The sequence below is a fragment of the Arabidopsis thaliana genome, chromosome 2, assembly GCF_000001735.4.
Source record: "Arabidopsis thaliana chromosome 2, partial sequence".
Classification (NCBI taxonomy): domain Eukaryota; kingdom Viridiplantae; phylum Streptophyta; class Magnoliopsida; order Brassicales; family Brassicaceae; genus Arabidopsis; species Arabidopsis thaliana.
Genome location: NC_003071.7, coordinates 18142538 through 18162504, shown reverse-complemented (window position 1 = coordinate 18162504; position 19967 = coordinate 18142538). Strand labels below are relative to the sequence as shown.

The window sequence follows — 19967 nt, the reverse complement described above, 5'->3', positions numbered from 1 at the left end:
TATAATTAACCTATGGAGCATATGAGATTTGATACTATTATTACATAAAAAATTAGTGGAGTAGCACCATATTTTTTAGTTTTTAATATTTAAAATTTACCATCATCCTCTCCACTTCACTAAAAAAAAAGTCAAAAACCCACTTTCTCCAGGTTGTATTCCATTATATTAAAGTTTTATCTTTTAATTAGTTTCATCTATATATAATCTACATGGGATTATAATCCAATCAAGGCTTTACCTCCAAAATAGATATTTTGTGTAACGAACTTTTTGGTTAATTTCGTTTATGGATAATAGTCTCAATTAATTACAAAAAGATAGAAAATTTAAACGGACTATATACGATCGTTTGTTTGCTGTGTGACTTGTCGTCTTCTTCTTCTGACTCAACCTCCATTGACCAACCCTCCAAAGACGGCAATGTGGGTTTTATTCTTAATCCATTGATCTCTTGTTGTGAGGTTTTTTGAGAATTTGCGTAAAGGAAGAAACTTTTTCAAAACTTTTTTTTGCATCAATGGAGAACATAACCGCGCAGCTCAAACGAGGTATCTCAAGACAATTCTCAACTGGTTCGATTCGTCGAACATTGAGCCGACAGTTCACGCGTCAGTCATCTCTTGACCCTCGTAGGACCAACATGAGGTTTAGTTTCGGTCGTCAGTCTTCTCTCGATCCGATCAGGAGGAGTCCTGATTCTTCCAAGAGTGATGACGAGCCACATATGTCGGTACCGGAGAATCTCGATTCGACGATGCAGCTTCTCTTTATGGCTAGCAAAGGTGATGTCAGAGGAATCGAGGAGCTTCTTGACGAAGGAATTGATGTTAATAGCATCGATCTTGATGGCCGGACGGCGCTTCACATCGCCGCTTGTGAGGGACATCTTGGTGTCGTTAAGGCTCTTCTTAGCCGGAGAGCTAACATTGATGCTCGTGATCGATGGGGAAGTACGGTCTGTCTTCTTCTCTTAACCCTCTAGATTCGAGAAGTTGACATTTAGGGATAAAGTTGACATTTTTATGTTGTCTGGTGAATTAGGCGGCTGCTGATGCAAAGTACTATGGGAATTTAGATGTTTACAATCTCTTGAAGGCTCGAGGAGCTAAAGTTCCGGTAAGAAATTTTCATTGATTTTGGATTCGATTGGTGTTTTGTTCATGTGTTTGTTTTGTGAAAGGCTTTTATCTTCACACTTATAGAAAACTAGGAAGACTCCGATGACTGTGTCGAATCCACGAGAAGTTCCTGAGTATGAGCTTAATCCACTTGAGGTTCAAGTCAGGAAATCTGATGGCATCTCAAAGGCATGTTCTTTGCTCTCTTAGATAGACACATTTGTGAACATCATTGTTCTTGGAGCAGGTTTGATTTATTCAAATCAATGGATGTTGTTTGATTGTTTTCAGGGAGCATATCAAGTAGCTAAATGGAATGGCACGCGGGTTTCAGTCAAAATACTTGATAAAGATAGTTACTCAGACCCGGAACGCATGTATGCATCTACTACTTGTGTCCTTTATTATGTGTTACATTTGAGTGATCCACCCCTAAATTTTGTTTGCTAAGCTGTGTGATTTGGTTTGGCATGAAGAAACTGATTCTGCTTTGTCTTTCTGGCTTTTAATCTGAACAGAAACGCATTTAGACATGAATTGACGTTGCTAGAAAAAGTCCGGCATCCAAATGTTATCCAGTTTGTTGGAGCTGTCACTCAGAATATACCGATGATGATTGTAGTCGAGTATAATCCGAAAGTGAGCATCTTTACTTGTCTTCTCCCTTCTGAGTTTACCTTTATTCACTAATCATCTCAATGTCGTCTCTGTTGCAGGGAGATTTAAGTGTATATCTCCAAAAGAAAGGACGTCTTTCTCCATCCAAGGCACTTAGATTTGCTCTTGATATTGCCAGGTATGTTAGATTCTCATGTATTGCTGCTAAGGTTACTGTAACTGTGAGTACCTCACCGGATGGTTTTCGTGGTTTTTCTCGTGTCAGAGGCATGAACTACCTCCATGAATGTAAACCAGATCCAATCATTCACTGTGATCTAAAGCCAAAGTAAGAGAATTAAAGGCATATGTCGATTAGATACGTTAAAAGCTTTTGGTACATACTCATTGAGATGTTTCTTTTCGTTTAATTTTTCGAAATTTTTCGTAAGGTGTCAGAAATATTTTGCTGGATAGAGGAGGGCAATTAAAGATCTCAGGATTTGGTATGATAAGATTGTCGAAAATTTCACAAGACAAGGCGAAAGTAGCAAACCACAAAGCACATATAGATCTCTCTAGTAAGGAGAATGCTTCATTCACATGCATGAAAACTGAATCTCTTGGTAAGATCTATGATCATTGAAAAAAATGCATTCTTGATTGCAGATTACTACATTGCACCAGAGGTTTATAAAGACGAAATATTCGACCTAAGGGTTGATGCACACTCCTTTGGTGTCATTTTATACGAGGTACATTTCCTCGTCTTGCTCTGTTTTTTTATTCTTGTGTTTCTCTAATCTTGTTAGTGTGCGTTTCTGGTCAGATAACAGAGGGAGTACCAGTTTTCCATCCGAGACCTCCTGAAGAAGTTGCGAGAATGATGTGCTTAGAAGGAAAGAGACCTGTATTCAAAACTAAGTCAAGAAGTTACCCTCCAGATATAAAAGAGTAAGCTCTAAAACTATTTGGAACCAAGAATTATCTATTGCCTATGCAAGAACTTGGAGTGTCGGATTCTTAACCTGTTATATCGCTTACTCTGCAGGTTGATCGAGAAATGTTGGCATCCAGAAGCGGGTATTAGACCGACATTCTCTGAAATTATTATTCGACTTGACAAAATAGTAGCAAATTGCTCTAAACAAGGATGGTGGAAAGACACATTCAAGTTCCCTTGGTAAGATTTCATCTTCTCATATAATCTATAGTTAAAGCAGAGAGGAAAGATTGTGTGTGTTTTAATGTTTTCTTTCACAGGAAATAAAAGGGGAAGAAGAAGGAGGGAGAAACAAGAAGAGCGTGAGATTTGTGGACAAAATCCGATTCAGTGTTTCTCAGTCATATGAACATGGACAAACTCACTTGCTATGTATATTTTTTGTGTAGAACAAAAAACAGAAGATAATTTCTTCTTTTTGTCATTCCACATCTTTATGGGGCTGTATGCATAAGTTTGTATAGTTTATAAACGCGTTACTGTATAACAAACACAAGAACTCCGGCTCGTTGCAATTAGAGGATGAACAAACAACAGATGAAGAATCATTTTGAAAGGTTTTATTGAAATATCCATCAAGAGATATAAAATCTTTGCTACTTTATCATGTGCTTAACTTATTTGATTTGAATTTTTGATACAAATTCGTTAATGTTGATATCTGTAGAACCTCCTTCACTGAGTGACTTCACAGCCAAGTCTCTCCATTTTCCCGCATTCTCTTTCATCTCTTTGCTCTTCTCTCCTTCCATCACTTCCTTGATGCTAAACTCAATCTCCTCTCTTTTGCAAATGCCACTTTCTTTCTCTGCTTTCACACGAACCCCAACCTTCCATACATCTTGTATATACTTTGCATTCATTGGTTGATCAGTCCATTGAGGCATAGCCACCATGGGAACCCCTAAACTCAAACCCTCCATGGTTGAGTTCCAGCCACAGTGAGTCATGAAACAACCGATGGCTTTGTTTGACAGAACTTGAAGCTGAGGACTCCACTTCAAGACCAAGCTCTTGTCTTTATCCACTGTTTCAAGAAACCCTGGTGGGAGCTTTGACTCCTCTGAAGCTCTGACAACCCAGAGGTAGCTGAAGTTGCTTATCGCCGAAGCAATCTCTTCCATCTGCTCACTACTCAGTTTAGCCATGCTCCCAAAAGCTATATATACTACCGATCCTTCTGGCCTCTTGTCTAGCCAGTCAGTGCATAAGGCAGCTTCTTTTAAGTCAAAGAGGTTCAGATCATAGTCGTTGTCTGATTTGATCTGTTGGTCTAAGTACATTGATGGAACAGTTGGACCAATTGTCAACACAGGACATACTTTCGACAACAACTCCTCTTCCTGTAGACGGAAATCAGAGAACAGAAAAATAGTCATTAGGTGATAAAACAGAGTAGCTAAGGGAAAAACAGGGTAGCTAGGTCAAAAAGAACAGAGTAACTAGGGCAAAAACAGAGTAGTTAGGAAATGAACTAACATGAAGGTCGAGGTCATGGAAGGAATTAACGAGTACGAAATCAGCTTTGTCGAAGTTGGTGAACTGTTGAAGCACCATCTCAAAGTAAGCAAGGTGTGAACCAGTAGGAGTGACGAAAGTAGGCAAATCTTGGAGCTCAAGAAGAGGCAAATCCTTGATGGGAAGTGTCAAGCTACCATTGTTTATGTAAGAAAGATAATTGATATAGTTAACGGCGCAAGACTGCGTGAAGAAAGGAGCCGCAGCTAGACCAAAATCCATTGCAAGGTCAAGCGCCCAAGGCATGAAAGAATCATAGACGATACAAGTAATAGGGTTATCAGTACTCTGGTGTTTGCGGATGATATCAGCGACGGTTTTGGAGCCGAAGGTTTTGAAGTTTTGTAGGTACTCCGGGACAGAACCGGCTGATGAGAACCCTCCCTGGTCATAGCCATCGGAGATTGTGGCTATGGAGATAGGACTAGATGGGTCGAGGTGGATTGTGTTGAAGATAAAAGTGGTGAGAGTGTGAGTGGTTTTGAAACCTTTGGAGTGAAGTCGTTTGCAGAATTGGCGAATCGGGGTGATGTGTCCTTGGCTTGGAAATGGCACTGCTAATACATGTCCTCTCATCTTCTCCATCTCTCTCTCTCTCGTTATCTCTCTCTGTCGCTCTCAATCTTTTGCTTTCCGCAGAACGAATAAAGGGATATTGGGAATATACATATATTAATAGACTTGTGAGGTTCTTCCAGAAGACAACAGCTTTTCATCAGAGCAAGAAAAGAAAATGGTCCAAAAAAAAACTAAATAAGGGTGACAAGTGAAAAGCTTGGATTTTAAGTTTTATTTCTTTTTACTTTATTGTGTTATCTTTGGGAAGATGGAGAGTACATAGACACATGGAAATGAAAATGGGACGTAATAACAAAGTCAGAAGATTCTCTACGGTTCTGTAGTTAGAATAAAAGATCTCGACAACATTTTTAATTTAGTTGCAACTAGTATAATTAAAATTTTGCAGGAAATCAATTGTGAATATATATGTAAGAGATTTAAAATTTAAGGAAATAGAAATATCCAATTAGGAAGTCAATAAGTGAAATTTTCTACCGCTCTATAGTTAGAATAAGATCTCGGCAAAATGTTTATTATAATAGCAAATATGGGTGTTATAAAAAAATTCTAAACCTTAGTATATTAAAAAAAATCTAAACCTAACAAAGCCAAAAAAAAATCAAAAATCAAATGTCAAGTGATGTATATGTTAAACCTAACAAAGCCAAAAAAATAATGTATGCATTTGGTAAACCAAATAAAGCAAGAATAGCAGCCAAGCACTAGCAGTTCATAAAGGGTTCAGAACTTGGAGTACTAATTTGCATGCAAGTATCAATATCTCGGTTTGATATAAAACTAAACTGAAAATAAACTCAAAATAAAAATTTCGAGAATGGGACATTTCTTTAAATATAAACTTTCATAGTCTGGCTTGGTCTATATTAAGAGCAAACATCCAAAGTTGTTTATGGAGAAGGTGCTGCAGTAAATTTTTGGCGAAAAGAAAGCAGAGATCCCAACCGTTGATTTTTTTTAGTTTTCCAGCCAAAACACCATATATTAAGTTTGTGGAATAAAATCCTAAACCCTAAAGACTTTCTTCAAGAGAGGAACAAGAATAAATTGTTTTCAATTGGGAAAATTTCTCCCCGCCTCTTATTTGTCGAAAATATGAAAACAAGCCCACACAGACGATTCTATTTGAAAAAGGAAAACAATGGGCCGAATAAATATTAATGGGCCTGACTAAATGGGCACTATATCCAATTAAACTATGCTAAACAACGTTGCCAGTAAAGTTCGCCGTCGTCGGAGCTCATGGATCGACCACCGTCGTTTACACACTATCAAAATCCTAATCCGAAATTCTTCCACCACGCTTCTCTTTTTCAAAATCGTACCAATTTTACTCCATCGCTCCGGCGGTGATTGGCGAGCTCTCCGGTATACTCCCTTCTTCTGTTGTCGGAATTTCCTTAGATTCTCTCTCGAAAAATCTAGCTTTAGATCACTCTTCCGATGAGGACAAGCGGTTAGTCATTACTAATTTCAATTGATTTCGGTTAGGTTTAAATGGTATTGAAATAAATTAGAATTGATTTGCGGTTCGGTTTACATAGAGAAGAAGTAACAAACAAAATATTCACGCGACGAGGATTTTGGAGACAAATGCGTCGATTGAAAAAGGCGTGTTTTGGAAAGGGGTACACCCACAGAATTGCTCTCACGCGCTCAACGCTCACTTTGTGCGAGTGGGTGTGAAATAGAGCCTTCTGATTGGCTTAGAAACTCTAAAAAAAGTGAAATAGTATACATGTTGCTAGCTCCTATATGTTATTATCTAGTTTTTGAAAGTTGTTTTTTTTTTTTAGTTACGATTGATTCTAGATGATATCTGATGGTAGTGATAATTTTAGATAACTATAAAGTTCACATTTAGTGGTGGTTGGTGATTTTTGATGACTTGAAGCTCTCTGCAGAAACGCACTTGGACATGGAAATGTTACATCTGAACCCCATATAGTGCTTCTGCTCCAATGTCATCTTCAACTCTTCTCCTACCTTCAAGTATGTAGTGGATTAAAAACATCGGTTGTTCAGCATTTTAGACCCCCAAAGTCGTCAAAAATGTCTCACCCTTCCAGTTCTATCCATGAGGTTATTACAATATATGATTGCAAGTTTTATGTTTTTAAAACCATGACTGCCATTATCCCATTCATGTTTCTGTTTTCTTGTACAGATGAGCTTCTCGTATGAGTTGTTGTTTGTGAAACTTTATTGTCACCCATTTGGCCTAGTGAACTTAGGGAACATATTTAAGCTGCACACCAAAATTATTCTGCTCTTATTGAAACTATGTGCGATCTCATCTTGATAGTTGGATTTTCAGGTAGAAAGAAGAGTTGGCCTTTTGCTTGTGAGTTTGAACACTTAAAACTTTTTAAAGGCTACATTGACGAGGATGAAGAACGGCACAAATTTGGACACAAAGGAGGTAAGGCCCGAAGCTTATTTAAGCCTTTTTTGGACAATAATGAGAAATTGAACTGAGTATAAGATTTAGCGAGCCATCATTGGTGCCTCACTTTCATCTAAAATGCTGCTTACTTAAGAGTTTCTATTCATTTGCCTAGCTAAAGTTGAAACAAAAGTTCTGGTGGCTCGCGAGGAAGAAGTACAACTTCTTAAGAATCTTTCACATCCGAACATTGTTGTGAGTTGGCGAATCCATTCAGCTATTTTTCATATGTTTAATGTCTGTTCCACATGCATTCTTCTTATTATCTTTGTTTTTGCAGAGATACTTGGGTACTGTAAGAGAGAGTGATTCGTTGAATATTATGATGCAGTTTGTTCCTGGTGGATCAATGAATTGTTCCTGGTGGATCAATTTCATCTTTGTTGGCGAAGTTTGGATCTTTTCCTGAGCCAGTAAGTTCTGACTGTACCTGAACTTTGAATCTTTGATAATCCTTGTGTTTGAGCATCACAGTCACAGGCGATGAATGTTGTGTCTGAACCTCTTTTTAAATAGGTGATAATAATGTACACAAAGCAACTGTTGCTTGGTCTGGAATATCTTCACAACAATGGGATCATGCATCATAGACGATACTTAGGAGTCAAATTAGATAGGTTTGTCTGGTTCTTGCTTAAATATAGCCAAATGTTTACATACTTAAGAATCAAATTAGAACCAATTCAGCCACAAAAGTGAAATAGAGAATAAAACTATCAAAGGTAGGTTGTCTTTAAGACCTGCAACTACATTTCTCATCCCAACCTCTCAATTTATTCATGTAGGGATATAAATAAATGCTAAAACCAACATGAAATCCTCATTTAATTTGGAGAAAAGATATTTAAGTTTTTATAATACGTTAACTCTATGTACATACATTTTTAATGAAACTTATTCTATAAATGTAAAACAAGAAAAGTCGAGTACTTTTATCGTTTTATTGTTATTTTTGGAGAAGGTCCCAAAATGGAGTAAGAAGTGAAGAGATTCTCCACGGTTCTATATTTTTCGACAAAATCAAGAAAATGACTTAACTATTTGATATCTTCTTCACTAATATATGACGTTTTGTTATTCTCTATAACATGTGACATTATTGTATCTTTCACTGAATCATCCATTGGATATGACACTGCCAATACATGTCCTCTCTTCTTATCTTCACCAATATCTTTCAATTCTTTTTTTATGTAGCTTAACAGTTAAAAGAGAGCAACACTAAGAGACAATATGTTTTTGCAGTCTACAAGAGGCTAAAGGTCTAGAAATCATATTTTTGGAAGAAGATTGGCTATAATAATGTTGGGCTTTAAGTTCCCAAATACGCAATGGTGGTAAAGTTGCATTGTTTTTATTATTATTATTGTCAACAAGAAGCAATATGGGGATTTGAACATACAACAAGAAGCAATATGGGGATTTGAACATACAACATAAGAAAAGTCAACAAAAGATTATGCTGAATGAAAGACGTACAAAACAAGATATTATAGAAGGACCTTTGCTACTGTATGTGAGTTACCTATTTGCTCTGAACCCTTGATACAAATGTATCAATGTTAGTATCCGTAGAACCTCCTTCATTGAGTGACTTGACAGCCAAGTCTCTCCATTTCTTCACGTTCTTCTTCATCTCTTTGCTCCTCTCTCCTTCCATCACTTCCTTAATGCTAAACTCAATCTCCTCTCTCTTGGCAATCCCACTCTCCTTCTCTGTCTTCACACGAACTCCAGCCTTCCACACATCTTGTATGTACTTTGCGTTCATCGGTTGATCAGTCCATTGGGGCATTGCCACCATGGGAACCCCGAAGGTCAAAGCCTCCATGGTTGAGTTCCAGCCACAGTGAGTCAAGAAACAACCGATGGCTTTGTTTGACAGAACTTGAAGCTGAGGACTCCATTTCAAGACCAAGCTCTTTTCTTTATTCACTGTCTCAAGAAACCCTGATGGGAGTTTTTCCTCCTCTGAAGATCTGACCACCCACAGGAAGCTGAAGTTGCTTACTGCTGAAGCAAGCTCCTCCATCTGCACATTAGTCAGCTGAGCCATGCTTCCGAATGCTACGTACACCACCGACCCTTGTGGCCTTGTGTCGAGCCAGTTAATGCAGAAGGAATCATCTTTCGATTCAAAGAGATTAAGATCATAGCCGGTGTCTGATTTGATACGTTGGTCTAAGTAAATTGATGGAATAGTTGGACCAATTGTCAACACAGGACAAGCTTTCGACCACAATTCATTCTCCTGTAAACAAAAAAAGAGCAGTTAGTACATGCACAAGAACAAGAGATGGTTTAAGAATTGTAAGAAAGAGATAGAGAGAGATCTAACATGCAGTTCCAACTCTTGGAAGCTATTAACGAGAACGAAATCAGCTTTTTCGAAATTTATGAACTGTTGAAGCACCATCTCAAAGTAAGCAGGATAAGAGCCAGAAACAGAGAAGAAAGAAGGCAAATCTTGGAGCTCAAGAAAAGGCAATTCCTCAATGGGAAGTTGCAAGCTTCCATTGTTTATGTAAGAAAGATAATAAACATAGTTAACAGCACAAGGCTGCGTAAAGAAAGGAGTCGCAACTAAACCAAACTCTCTAGCAACGTCAAGTGCCCAAGGCAGGAAAGCATCATAGACGATACAAGTGATGGGGTTATCACTAGTCTGGTGTTTTTGGATGATGTCTGCAATGGTTTTCGAGCCGGAAGTTTTAAAGTCTTTGAGGTAGTCGTCGATGGAGTCAGCTGTCTCGAAACCCCCATGGTCATAGCCATCGGAGATGGTGGCTATGGAGATTGGACCGGATAGGTCAGGATTGATGGAGTTGAAGACGAAAGTGGTGAGAGCGAGAGTGGTTTTGAGACCTTTGAAGTGAAGTCGTTTGCAGAATTGGCGGAATGGTGTGATGTGTCCTTGCGTTGGGTACGGCACTGCTAATACATGTCCTCTCTTATGCTCCATCTCTCTCACTTCTCCCCCTTTCTCTCTTAAAATCTTTTGCTTTAACCAAAATGAATATGTCTCAAGAGATGTTGATGAGAATATATGTAGATATAGGTTTTGTCGGTTTCTTGCTTAGATAAGAGTTTTGCGATAAGAAGAAATGATAGTTTTTTTGTTTTACTCTTCTTCTTTTTATTATAAAAAAAAAATGGGAATAAGAAAACAAAACCAATTTGCATGTCTTTGACAAGGAAAGAAAATGTGTTAATAAATACAAGTTGAACTTCTTCTTTGTATTAATTTTGGCTTCATTATTTTGTCTACCATGTGCTTTTCTGTTCTGTATACTTTTTTTAAAAACACAACCATGATATGTACTATTTTGAAATAAGTTGTTAAGTAAACATACAAACGATGAATATAAACGGATGGAGAAACCATGTCTGTGTTCAGCGTTGGTTTTTTTTTGTTTTTATTACATTTTTGGTAAAAAATTGATGAAAAGAATATCGATGTCAAGATGTAAATACAAACACACACAAAATCGAAGCTTTTATTGTTATTATTTGGAGAAGTAAAAGAGATGGAAAAAAAATAAGAGAGAGCCGAAATGGAGAATGTACTAATTACTAAAGACGTGAAAAGGTTCTGTACGGCTCTATAATAGTCGACAATAAGAAAAAGGACCTTGTCTATTTGATGTATTCTTCAAGTATATCTGACATTTCCTTATTTCCTATCTATGATGTATGATTATATATTGTAACTTTCACTAAATCCAGTTTCATATTTTCTTATCACACAATCTCAGATGTCAACAATAGTTGTAACATCTCTAGTGGATCAATATTGAACCAAAGCAACCTTTATAACGACAAGTGTCTAGCCTGGACATGTGCACTGGAATCGAGCAACATTAAAAACAAATGTTTACTACTATAAACAATCGGTTTCTTAAGTCAAACAAAAAAAAAACGAAAGAAGAATCAAATACGATAGAATAGAACAAAATAAGCTATATTATTGTTATTCGATCAAATCATAAATACATTAATGATTGAAATAAGGAGTTTTTAAACCTTTGCTGTCGAAGAATAATTAAGAATATTACGAGAAAAGAAAAAAAAAATACATTAATGATTGTTAAGATGACATCAGATTGTGACGCAGTGATTGCGTCATCAAAACACGATAATTAGGCTCCAAAGACCAACAGTGATTAAAAAAAATTTCATAACAAATAAAAATCTAGCTATATCTCAGAATTTTGGAGATGATTTAGACACAAACTGAGTTGCGGAAGAAAAAGACATGTCGAATTCATGCAGTGGTGATAAACTCTGGTTGCTACAAATCCTACATTTGTCATATGCCAGAGGTAGAGAAGAAGATGAACATTCATGGTGATGAAAGAGAGCTATGCTCCATCTGACAATGTCCCCTTTGTTGTGCTGATGTAAAGAACTGTGGCCAACATAGAGCATATTTTTCAGAATTGGATATAAAAAAACATACTAAACCGATTTAAAGAGTGATGATGAATGTGATTTGGTTTTTACCATTGTTGCCACGGACAAAAGCGTCGCCATATGTGTTCTTCAGCTGGCCATTTACATACTCTTCGGTTTGCTCCATTGCGATGTTCATATATCCATCAAGACAAGTAAGAATGCCTGCAAACAAGAAGAGAGACAAAGTGTCATATGTAGATTGATACAACATGATATGCCAAAGAAAGAATAAGTCTGACTTTTGTAGATAAACCAAAGAAAGATATTCAAGCTAGAAGTTCTCCTAGTCCTGTAAGTTATATTATAGAGTTCAAGAGACCAAGGTCTTAATTTCAGGTGATAAAGGCTCCATAGCAAGGTGAGAGTCCATATTCTATCAGAAGCAAGAGTAAATGCATCTCAAATTCAACCACATTTGGGTCTGTTATCTCATGAGAGAAGCTCTCTCAATTCACAAAGCTATCATCTGAATCTAATATTCCTCTCAAATTCCAAAAAGCATATGTTTCAAAGCCGTATGTTAATTTCCTGCTCATCTAGATTATATTTCTCAAAATCCAAAGCAAATATCTCAAGCCGAAATGTATTATTCCTTCTCAAACACAGAGACAAGATAGGGAAAAAACAAGCAAGCTCAACAAAAATGAATCTTCAGAGATGGGACTTTCAAATCAAATGAGAATCAAGCAAGCAGTTCTTAGACAAAGAAAAGAGTCATTCTGTAAACCAACATCCAAAGGTTCCAGTAACATGGCGAGAAAGAAAGGCATTGAGACATCTAAACCCAAAGTGATAAAGAAGTTTACATAGACTTCCGATAGCTTAATAACCACCGAAAATCAGAAGCAAACTATAAGATATCATCACACAAGGCAAAAAAAAAAAGAATTTGAACTGGATACATCTTAGAGGAGAACACAAAATGCAGAAAGAGAGAGAGACAGACCTCGATAATCAACACCAGAGTTGAGCTTGACAACAACTGGTTTACCACGGATAGATTTCAAGAAATCAGCAGGTGTCTTAGTTGTTCCAGAAGCTTTCTCTCCAACTCCACTCATCTTCTTTGCTAAGAAACCACAATATCTGCCCACCAAATTAGATCCAAATCAAACAAGACCCCTCAGAATATCCCACAAAGCCAACAACTTTAAGCAACAAATTCATGTCAGCAATTCGAGATCCATAAATCAATCAAATTACATAAAGACCTTGAGAAAAGGAATCATCTTGAATACCAAACTCGTAGCATCTCAACGATTACTCCCGAATCAAACAAAACTATGTGCCCTAAAACCCTAAACCTCAGACCAATTAGGAAATGCGCGAATGACTTGGATTAAGTAAAAAGAGAAACTTTGAAATGGATTGCAGAAACAGATGAGTCTGGGAAATCTAAGAACAACGAACCTCGAGTCCACGAACAAACGGTAATTGGCTAGAGACTTCCGCTCGATGAAGCAGCCGAACAGAGCGAAGAAGACATGTGACGCATTTACAAATAAGTAAAAATAAAATTACAATTAAAAAGGCCCAAGCCCAAATTCGAATCAGCCCACATGGAAAACAATCCGAAGTCCAAGTTTTTTTATTGTGGTTTAATTATGTGCGAGATTAAAACTTTTTAGTCAATTTTAAAATTTTAATCGTGAAAATGGTGAATTTTCAAAATTCGTTGGGAGAAGAACTTTGCAAAGATGTTTGACATCAGCAATTTGGAAATGCCTAATGTGAACCAAACAAAAGAATAATTTCAGTTTCTTTTTTTACATTTTGTAAATAGTATAGCTTGCAATAATTTAACTTTTCACAAGACTTTAGTTCTTCTATCGTTTTAGGTTTAGATCAATAAATACATCTACACGTGACATAAATAATTCAACAGAGGACTGGAACACGTACAGAGCCCGATGATAGCAACTTGCAACAATCTGCCAAAATCTATTTAAATTCGCCTATCAATAAAAATATAAATATGTATAACACATATATTACTTGAGTACGTAGCAAATGAAACCAAAACATTAGCATACACCGAACCAAACCCGAGCCAACAGTTTTCACTTAGAACGAGCCATCGTCGTCGTCTAGAGAACCCGATGGACTTAGCCGTGAGTTGTTATTGATAACCACCGGAAACAGAGGCGTGGCGGTCTGGTTCGATGGCGAATGTAGTGGCATGGATCCATACACCGTTCTCTCGTTTACGCGTCCAACTTCTTTACACACTTGATCAAGAATCGTCAGAAAGTCTCTGACCACAGCGAAAATGCGAAAAGGATGAGTTTCCGAGTTCCCGTGGAAATACTCTGTTACTTCTTTAACCATCTTCATGACATTGTCTCCATGAGATTGTAACTCTGTGATCTCTTTCTCACCTTTGTTCAAGAACGAGTTCATTGACTCCAAGAATCTCTCTACACCTGTTTCTTGCTTTAGCTCCGTGATTACTTCCTTGACTTTCGCTATTCCTCTGGCGATTTCCGCTGTTTCGTTGATGAGGGAATTTGAATCCATTGCCGCTGCTTTCTTGACGTTAATCAGCTGAGAGCTGAGACCTGAAACGACTTGCAACCCGAGTTTCTTGAGCTCTAGGTCATCTTGGAATGCGGATTGCTCGGCCATGTTATCGCCTATATGGCTTTGACTCGGAGTAAAAGGAACCCGAGCTCCTTCAAATTTTATGATCTCTTGAACCACAAAATGCAATAAGGTGGTTTTCCCATCCGCGCCTTTGATATCTACCAGTTTTAAGAGCGTGTCGAGCTTGAAAGCATGTGCGTCCCCTCTATTGGTTCCTATATTCATCCGGTTCCCAGTCTTGAGCACGGCTTCTAAAAGCTTCAAGAACATCCGCGTGTTCTTTAACTCACCAGTAGCAGCCTGAGAGTTTGATCAAATGCATATGAATGATCTGTTTGATCAGCAGACATACACTTATGAGGTGGACAAGTAGAGTTTTACCTCGAGAGTGTCGAAGGATCTGTTAAGGTACTCGATTTCTGATTCGAACTTGACAATGTAAAGCATTGCATCAATCCTCTTGAAGGCGAAAGGAATGTTCAACAATGCTTTGAGGAATTTCTCTGCAGGTCCTATCTTGGAAGGAGATCCATCATCATCATCTTTAAGCTCCTTAAGCTTGTCCTCTTCTTCTTTAGTAGGAGCCATCTTAAGCAAGCATTCGAGAAGCTCGGGTCCAAGCGTATCCGAGTTACCTGATTCATGAACAAGAAAGTGATTAGACATCAACTAAGTCAAACAAGTCAAGCTTCAATAATCACAGACCAATTTGAGGAATCATCAAACCAATGCAATGTTGCAGTAAGTGCGAGTAACCTAAGCAACAACAGATTGGAAATTACTCACCTTCTATAAGAGCTTCACATACTTCATCAGCAGTTACATTAAGAGCTCTCAACAAAATAGCAATGTTGTGTGACTTTCTTGGATCAAGAAACCGATTCTCCTGACTCACGGATTGAACAACGCCATCTCTTGTTCTCGAAGTTGGATCATTCACCTTGAACAATGTCTCTATCATTTCTTCATTCACTCTGCAAAAACACAAAAGAATCATATCTTAGTCGTGTATGCAAAAGGATAGATCAAGTCTTTAATTCAGATTCGTTATGTCTTACTGAAAGGAGTTTGATTTGATTTGGTCCCACACCATAACACGGCTCGAGCTTGCTCTAACTTTATCCCAATGTAAAGTCTTCAACTTTGGTTTCATGGTCTCCACTTTCTTCTCTGGGTCAGAATCATCACCAGGAAGGGAATGCGACATAGTAGCCGGAACCTCCGAGACCTGTGGCGGCGGAGGAGGTGGTGGAGGTGGCCTCGCTGGACAAAGCCGCTTCGGAATGCCGTTGTTTGAGCTTATCTGACTGTGCAGCGAGACAGGAGGACTAATTGACTTAGGTTTCAAACTTGTTCCCGGAGAAGCATTCAACGACGGCGCAAAATTAGTCGGCGAACACGAGTTCGAGCCTGAGCCGTTGATACTCCTGTTGTCAATCTGATCAACATCAGAGACACGGGTCGGGCTCTGTTTACGCCCTGAAGATCCTCTCGGAGAGAAAAACTCATCGTTTTCGTTATCGTCTCCGTCAAAGTCTTGTCTTTTAGGGTTTAACTGTTCAGTGCTTTTGTAAACGGGAGTGAAAGATTGGAGCTTTGGTAAAGGGGGAAGAGGACGAAGCTCTGGCGAGCCTAGCTTATGGTACTGTGAGTAAGAAGAAGAAGAAGACGACGAAGCTGGAGGAGGTAATTCCAATACGCCGGTGATACCGCCAGAGAGGGAGATTGGAGACTTTTGCTGCTCTAAACCATTGCTTCGAGAGTTTACTAAAGTACCTAAGTAGAGAAACTCAGAGGAAGTGTGTGAGGAAGTGTACTTTGGTGGTTGTTGATGTTGTTTCTGTTTCTTAGAGCCGTCGGAAGGAGAGGCGTTGAAGAGCTGAAGAGCGTCTGATCTCGTGGATTTGGTGTCGTCTGCAGGGGAGGAGCGGCGGCGGTGGCGAGTTCGGCGGATGAAGATGATGAAGACGGCGAATAGAGAGAGGAGAGCAGCGGCGGAGATGACGGAGGCGGTTATGGTGACGAGCCTAGCGATGTGGCCGTTGCTGGGAGGCTTGGATTGTTTGTTGTGAGTCGGAAAGAGAAGGGAAGAGATGTTGGCGGGAAAAGTTGGGAGTGAGGCCGGAGGAGGTGGTGCTGGAGGAGGGTGAGAGGCGGTGGAAGTTGGGTCTGATGAAGGGAAAAAAGGGTTTGGATGCGGCGGAGACGGCGGAGGAGGTGGAGGATTTGCTACGGAGGAGAAAAGATGTTTCTCGTGAGGTGGTGGCGTCGTCGTCGTTAGGTGTTTCTTGTGGTGGTGATGTGTGTGTGGGGAAGGAGATGGAGGTTGGGAAGAGACGGGTGGTTGATACGGTGGTGGAGCGGCGGTTACGACCGGGAAAAAGGGTTGGTGAAGTAAGTGACGAGAGTGGTGACGTTGATCGGCGGTGGAGGAAGAGAAGAAGAAAGCTACAAAGAGGAAGCAGAAGGGTATTGTAGTCATTTGCAACGTTTTTCCCCCAATCACACACAACTAGTTTTAGGGCTCGTTGTTGTTGTGGCATTCAAAATCTGACATTGAAGAGAAAAGAGAGAGAGAGAGAGAGAGAGAGAGAGAGAGAGAGAGAGAGAGAGAGAGTGAAGAAGCGTTTGGTCTGGTCGATGAAGAGATAGAGAGAGAGAGTGATAAAAAAGGTTTGGTCTTTACGAGGGACTCTTTTAGAAAGAGAAATTGGAGGGAATAGTATAAGTAGGTGTCATTACTTAATTCGAATTAGTATTTAACGTCTCTCTAGTATTTGATTTGATTGAGAAATGGTAGTTCGTGTTTTATTTATTTCCACGTTTTCTCTTATCCAAAAAGGCTTTAAATTTTGTATCTGTAAAACCGAATAATTGATAATTAAAAATACAATTCGATCATTAATTTGTTTGAGAACAAAAAATTAAATGATATGTTGTTTGGTTGGACCAATTGTTAGAAGAAATATCGATTTTCGATCATAATGATTGCTGTAATAATTAATAATGAACATCTTCTTTCCCAACAAGATTTCTGTTAATTATATTTATATCACCAATTAGTAAGATAAAAAGATTTTGATTGTGACTCTTTCACTGCCACAATTAGTTAAACATTTATGGTTTCTTCTTCTTCTTGTTTTTGTACTTTGAATTTACTTTTGAAGTATCGTTAAAATATGGAGAATGTGAAAGAAGAGACTACTTAATTTTAGCTGAAATTGTGAAAATATAATGGCTCATCAAAATCTTCTGGATTGTTGTACTGAATAGCGAGCGAAGTCAGAAATTTTCTTCCAACACAACCACATTATTTCTGCAATAAAGAACCAAATTTATTGAGACAAACAAGATACATTTAACATACAAAAAACAAAAATGTTCTTATTGTTATTTTTACATTTTACTTAACATCTTTTACAAACTATACACCTAAACACATAACATAAAATAGATTTTCCTCAATATTACTGATTGTGTTCATGAATAAATAAGTTCTCTCTAAATGGCAAAATACTTAATTATTTTTGGTTTTTAAGCCATGTTTATTTCCAACAAACTTTAAGTTATCTAAAACATAAAGCATATAATGAATCTGATCTATTAACGTATTTCAACATTTCAAATCTAGAAAAGTTAGTGAAACGATACTTTTAGTTAAATAGATGACATTTAAGTGTTTTGCTTTTGCATAATTAATGAAGACTAATTACTGCATTGCATTGGATTACTGATTAGTGATTTTAGACTTATATAGTTCAACCGAAATGTTAGCTTCAGTCAATGCAATCAATACAATACAATTCAATGTCACAGAGCCAATTGATATAATATCGTGACAAGGAAAATGGGTAATGAATTTGTTTGGTCGGCGGTACTAATCTAAATTTATTGTCCATCTTGAATATCCAAACTTATAATCTTACGTGCAATGTAAAGTTAAGAATGTGATAACAAAAACATTAACCGTATTTATTTCAACTTAATTGCTCAAATACATTTTGGACTAGTGTTTTGAAGTTTGATGTTCTGATATCAAACCATGTAATGTCATATTTAGGTCTTAGTTGATGATTAATTTTGTTACTATACAATATGAGAAAAATATTCGATATTCAAAAAGTATTCACTGACAGTGAATAGTACTATAAATTACAAGTATTCAAGTAACAAAAAGTATTGGGATTTGCATCATGTTCCACTTCTCCAAAGATTCTCCTCTCTCTTCTTAGAAATTTCAAATTTCACTTGTACTTCTCTTTATTTTAAGTTGTCTTAACTTTTACAACTTTTCATCTATTACTTCTCCAAAACTACAATTAACCGCAATTTGAAAATTCCACTTAAGGTTTGGTCAATAAAGTTAAGCTATGTAGTTAATAAACTATGCAAAACATTCCCTCTGTTGAAAAAAAGATTCATTCTGACCACCATTAAACTATTGTTTAGTCTTCATGATAACACTAATAAGTGTAAACAATTATACACTACAAGTGAAACAAAAAACGACGACGTAGAACAAAACCGTCGGTGAGAAATAGTCGGAGCAACAAAAACTGAGTACAAAAAGAGCGTACAGAGAGAGAGCTAGACGACGAGAACATTTTACTGTAAACCCGTGAATCACGCAAATCCATAACGTTTCACTGAGTCATCCCACTTTGTTTTCTTTATGTACACGTGTCAGTCTTCTTCTCTCTTTTGTTAGCCCTCTTATTCACCGACTATTACCTGTTCCGGTTTTCAAAGTAACATTTAATTTACGATGTTACCCTTTCAACTAAGATATACACACCATAATCAAATCATACAACCAAACTGTACAAATGAAATAATGAATTATCTCTATCACTATTTATTGTAGAATTTAAATGTGATTGTTTGCATCATCATTCAAACGTGAGATTTTTGATTGGAGTTTCTTCTTTAAAGAGAACAACTTTGGAGATAATAAAAAGCTATGATTTATGTATTGAAAATTGTAAAATATAAAGTACGTTGACAAACAAAAACAATATAAAGTATTTAACGTTTTGAAACTAGAGAAGAAAGTAAAAGGAGCTTATTATTTTCGTCAGTGATTTCAAATTCTTCAAGCAAGTGATTTATACTATTAGCTTGTGTGTATATTGAGTATGCAACTTTTTTGGGGGTACTTGTGAGAAAACGTACCTTTTAGAGTGAATCGTGCTCCAAACGACGTGAAAGGCAAAATCTTTTGCATAGGATTGGATTTTTGTGGGAAAAAAAGTAAAAGAAAACTAAATAAAAAAGAGTAAAAGTTGGCAAAAATAGGAAAGCCAAAGCTAAAGTGCTACAATAGCTTTAGCTTGCTTCATCTAGATTTTTTTTTCTTCTTTTCTTTTTAGTTTCACTTGAATAATTCACTAGAAATGATTAGTTCTTTTTCTTAAAGAAACTATGTTTAAATGTGACATTTGTTGTATAAGCTCGTGTATAGTTTGGTTTTATTTGCAAAATAACGATTACTATAACGAGGCTTTAGGCCCATTATAAAACAATATGGACCGTTTTCTCAACAAAACATTATATGATCCCTTGAATTCATTACTCCAATATTTAATACAATGAAGACTAATGAGCCTTCTTGACATACAATTTTAACCAATCCGGCACAATGGAATAGAACCTTAGTACACACTTT

At 37.4% G+C, this 19967-nt stretch overlaps 5 protein-coding genes, 1 long non-coding RNA gene and 1 pseudogene across 17 annotated transcripts; 3 read left to right on the top strand and 4 right to left on the bottom strand.

Moving 5' to 3' along the window:
• Window positions 1-254: 254 nt before the first annotated feature.
• On the top strand, window positions 255-3323 carry AT2G43850 (Integrin-linked protein kinase family; the record flags this gene model as incomplete). 3 transcript variants are annotated; one of them, NM_129947.4, is made up of 12 exons in its annotated part: window positions 323-958; window positions 1045-1119; window positions 1206-1310; window positions 1413-1498; window positions 1640-1760; window positions 1838-1917; window positions 2005-2067; window positions 2178-2299; window positions 2388-2473; window positions 2548-2672; window positions 2770-2901; window positions 2982-3323. In NM_129947.4, exons 1-12 carry the CDS (start codon window positions 521-523, stop codon window positions 2986-2988), a joined length of 1440 nt encoding a protein of 479 aa, NP_181913.3. In that variant the 5' UTR covers window positions 323-520. The 3 variants fall into 3 exon arrangements, with proteins under 3 accessions (NP_001324760.1, NP_181913.3, NP_973683.1); NM_201954.1 differs by having other exon boundaries at window positions 461-958; window positions 1206-1314; window positions 1417-1498; NM_001337062.1 differs by lacking the exon at window positions 2982-3323 and having other exon boundaries at window positions 255-958; window positions 2770-2905.
• Window positions 3274-4976, bottom strand: UGT74F1 (UDP-glycosyltransferase 74 F1). 2 transcript variants are annotated; one of them, NM_129946.3, is made up of 2 exons: window positions 4201-4885; window positions 3274-4064 (listed from the first exon to the last, which is right to left on the bottom strand). In NM_129946.3, exons 1-2 carry the CDS (start codon window positions 4822-4824, stop codon window positions 3339-3341), a joined length of 1350 nt encoding a protein of 449 aa, NP_181912.1. In that variant the 5' UTR covers window positions 4825-4885; the 3' UTR covers window positions 3274-3338. The 2 variants fall into 2 exon arrangements, with proteins under 2 accessions (NP_181912.1, NP_973682.1); NM_201953.2 differs by having other exon boundaries at window positions 3330-4060; window positions 4197-4976.
• AT2G09505 lies at window positions 3405-3760 on the top strand. The gene has a single exon (NR_140550.1). It is a non-coding gene; the product is annotated as an other RNA (long non-coding RNA).
• Window positions 4977-5994: 1018 nt separating the features above from the next.
• Window positions 5995-8658, top strand: AT2G43830 (annotated as a pseudogene). 6 transcript variants are annotated; one of them is made up of 6 exons: window positions 6660-6900; window positions 7136-7240; window positions 7380-7459; window positions 7545-7677; window positions 7781-7881; window positions 8510-8658. The 6 variants fall into 6 exon arrangements; another variant differs by lacking the exons at window positions 7781-7881; window positions 8510-8658 and adding an exon at window positions 8226-8421 and having other exon boundaries at window positions 6613-6900; another variant differs by lacking the exon at window positions 8510-8658 and having other exon boundaries at window positions 6768-6900; window positions 7781-8297.
• UGT74F2 (UDP-glucosyltransferase 74F2) lies at window positions 8597-10427 on the bottom strand. Its single transcript, NM_129944.3, has 2 exons — window positions 9603-10427; window positions 8597-9515 (listed from the first exon to the last, which is right to left on the bottom strand). Exons 1-2 carry the CDS (start codon window positions 10224-10226, stop codon window positions 8790-8792), a joined length of 1350 nt encoding a protein of 449 aa, NP_181910.1. The 5' UTR covers window positions 10227-10427; the 3' UTR covers window positions 8597-8789.
• A 782-nt stretch (window positions 10428-11209) lies between these two features.
• On the bottom strand, window positions 11210-13308 carry LSM6B (Small nuclear ribonucleoprotein family protein). 3 transcript variants are annotated; one of them, NM_129943.3, is made up of 5 exons: window positions 13130-13194; window positions 12958-13017; window positions 12666-12805; window positions 11768-11881; window positions 11210-11672 (listed from the first exon to the last, which is right to left on the bottom strand). In NM_129943.3, exons 3-5 carry the CDS (start codon window positions 12778-12780, stop codon window positions 11626-11628), a joined length of 276 nt encoding a protein of 91 aa, NP_181909.1. In that variant the 5' UTR covers window positions 12781-12805; window positions 12958-13017; window positions 13130-13194; the 3' UTR covers window positions 11210-11625. The 3 variants fall into 3 exon arrangements, with proteins under 3 accessions (NP_181909.1, NP_001078052.1, NP_001318419.1); NM_001084583.2 differs by lacking the exon at window positions 12958-13017 and having other exon boundaries at window positions 13130-13308; NM_001337061.1 differs by having other exon boundaries at window positions 12931-13194.
• A 165-nt stretch (window positions 13309-13473) lies between these two features.
• AT2G43800 (Actin-binding FH2 (formin homology 2) family protein) lies at window positions 13474-17066 on the bottom strand. Its single transcript, NM_129942.3, has 4 exons — window positions 15361-17066; window positions 15089-15276; window positions 14684-14937; window positions 13474-14602 (listed from the first exon to the last, which is right to left on the bottom strand). The coding sequence occupies exons 1-4, from the start codon at window positions 16782-16784 to the stop codon at window positions 13784-13786; spliced, it is 2685 nt and encodes an 894-aa protein (NP_181908.1). The 5' UTR covers window positions 16785-17066; the 3' UTR covers window positions 13474-13783.
• Between the last annotated feature and the right edge of the window lie 2901 nt (window positions 17067-19967).

Bases quoted from the DNA above. Each gene is read 5' to 3' on its own strand.
- UGT74F1 (NM_201953.2), bottom strand. From the start codon at position 4,824: ATGGAGAAGATGAGAGGACATGTATTAGCAGTGCCATTTCCAAGCCAA. The intron at 4,061-4,196 runs GTTCATTTCCTA...GTCTACAGGAAG, and splicing joins TGACCTCGACCTTCATGTTA to AGGAGTTGTTGTCGAAAGTA.
- UGT74F2 (NM_129944.3), bottom strand. From the start codon at position 10,226: ATGGAGCATAAGAGAGGACATGTATTAGCAGTGCCGTACCCAACGCAA. The intron at 9,516-9,602 runs GTTAGATCTCTC...TTTTGTTTACAG, and splicing joins TCCAAGAGTTGGAACTGCAT to GAGAATGAATTGTGGTCGAA.
- LSM6B (NM_001084583.2), bottom strand. From the start codon at position 12,780: ATGAGTGGAGTTGGAGAGAAAGCTTCTGGAACAACTAAGACACCTGCT. The intron at 11,882-12,665 runs GTCTGTCTCTCT...TCTTGTTTGCAG, and splicing joins CTCTGGTGTTGATTATCGAG to GCATTCTTACTTGTCTTGAT. The intron at 11,673-11,767 runs GTAAAAACCAAA...TGTTGGCCACAG, and splicing joins TTTTGTCCGTGGCAACAATG to TTCTTTACATCAGCACAACA.
- AT2G43800 (NM_129942.3), bottom strand. From the start codon at position 16,784: ATGACTACAATACCCTTCTGCTTCCTCTTTGTAGCTTTCTTCTTCTCT. The intron at 15,277-15,360 runs GTAAGACATAAC...GTGTTTTTGCAG, and splicing joins ATCAAATCAAACTCCTTTCA to AGTGAATGAAGAAATGATAG. The intron at 14,603-14,683 runs GTAAAACTCTAC...TCAAACTCTCAG, and splicing joins GATCCTTCGACACTCTCGAG to GCTGCTACTGGTGAGTTAAA.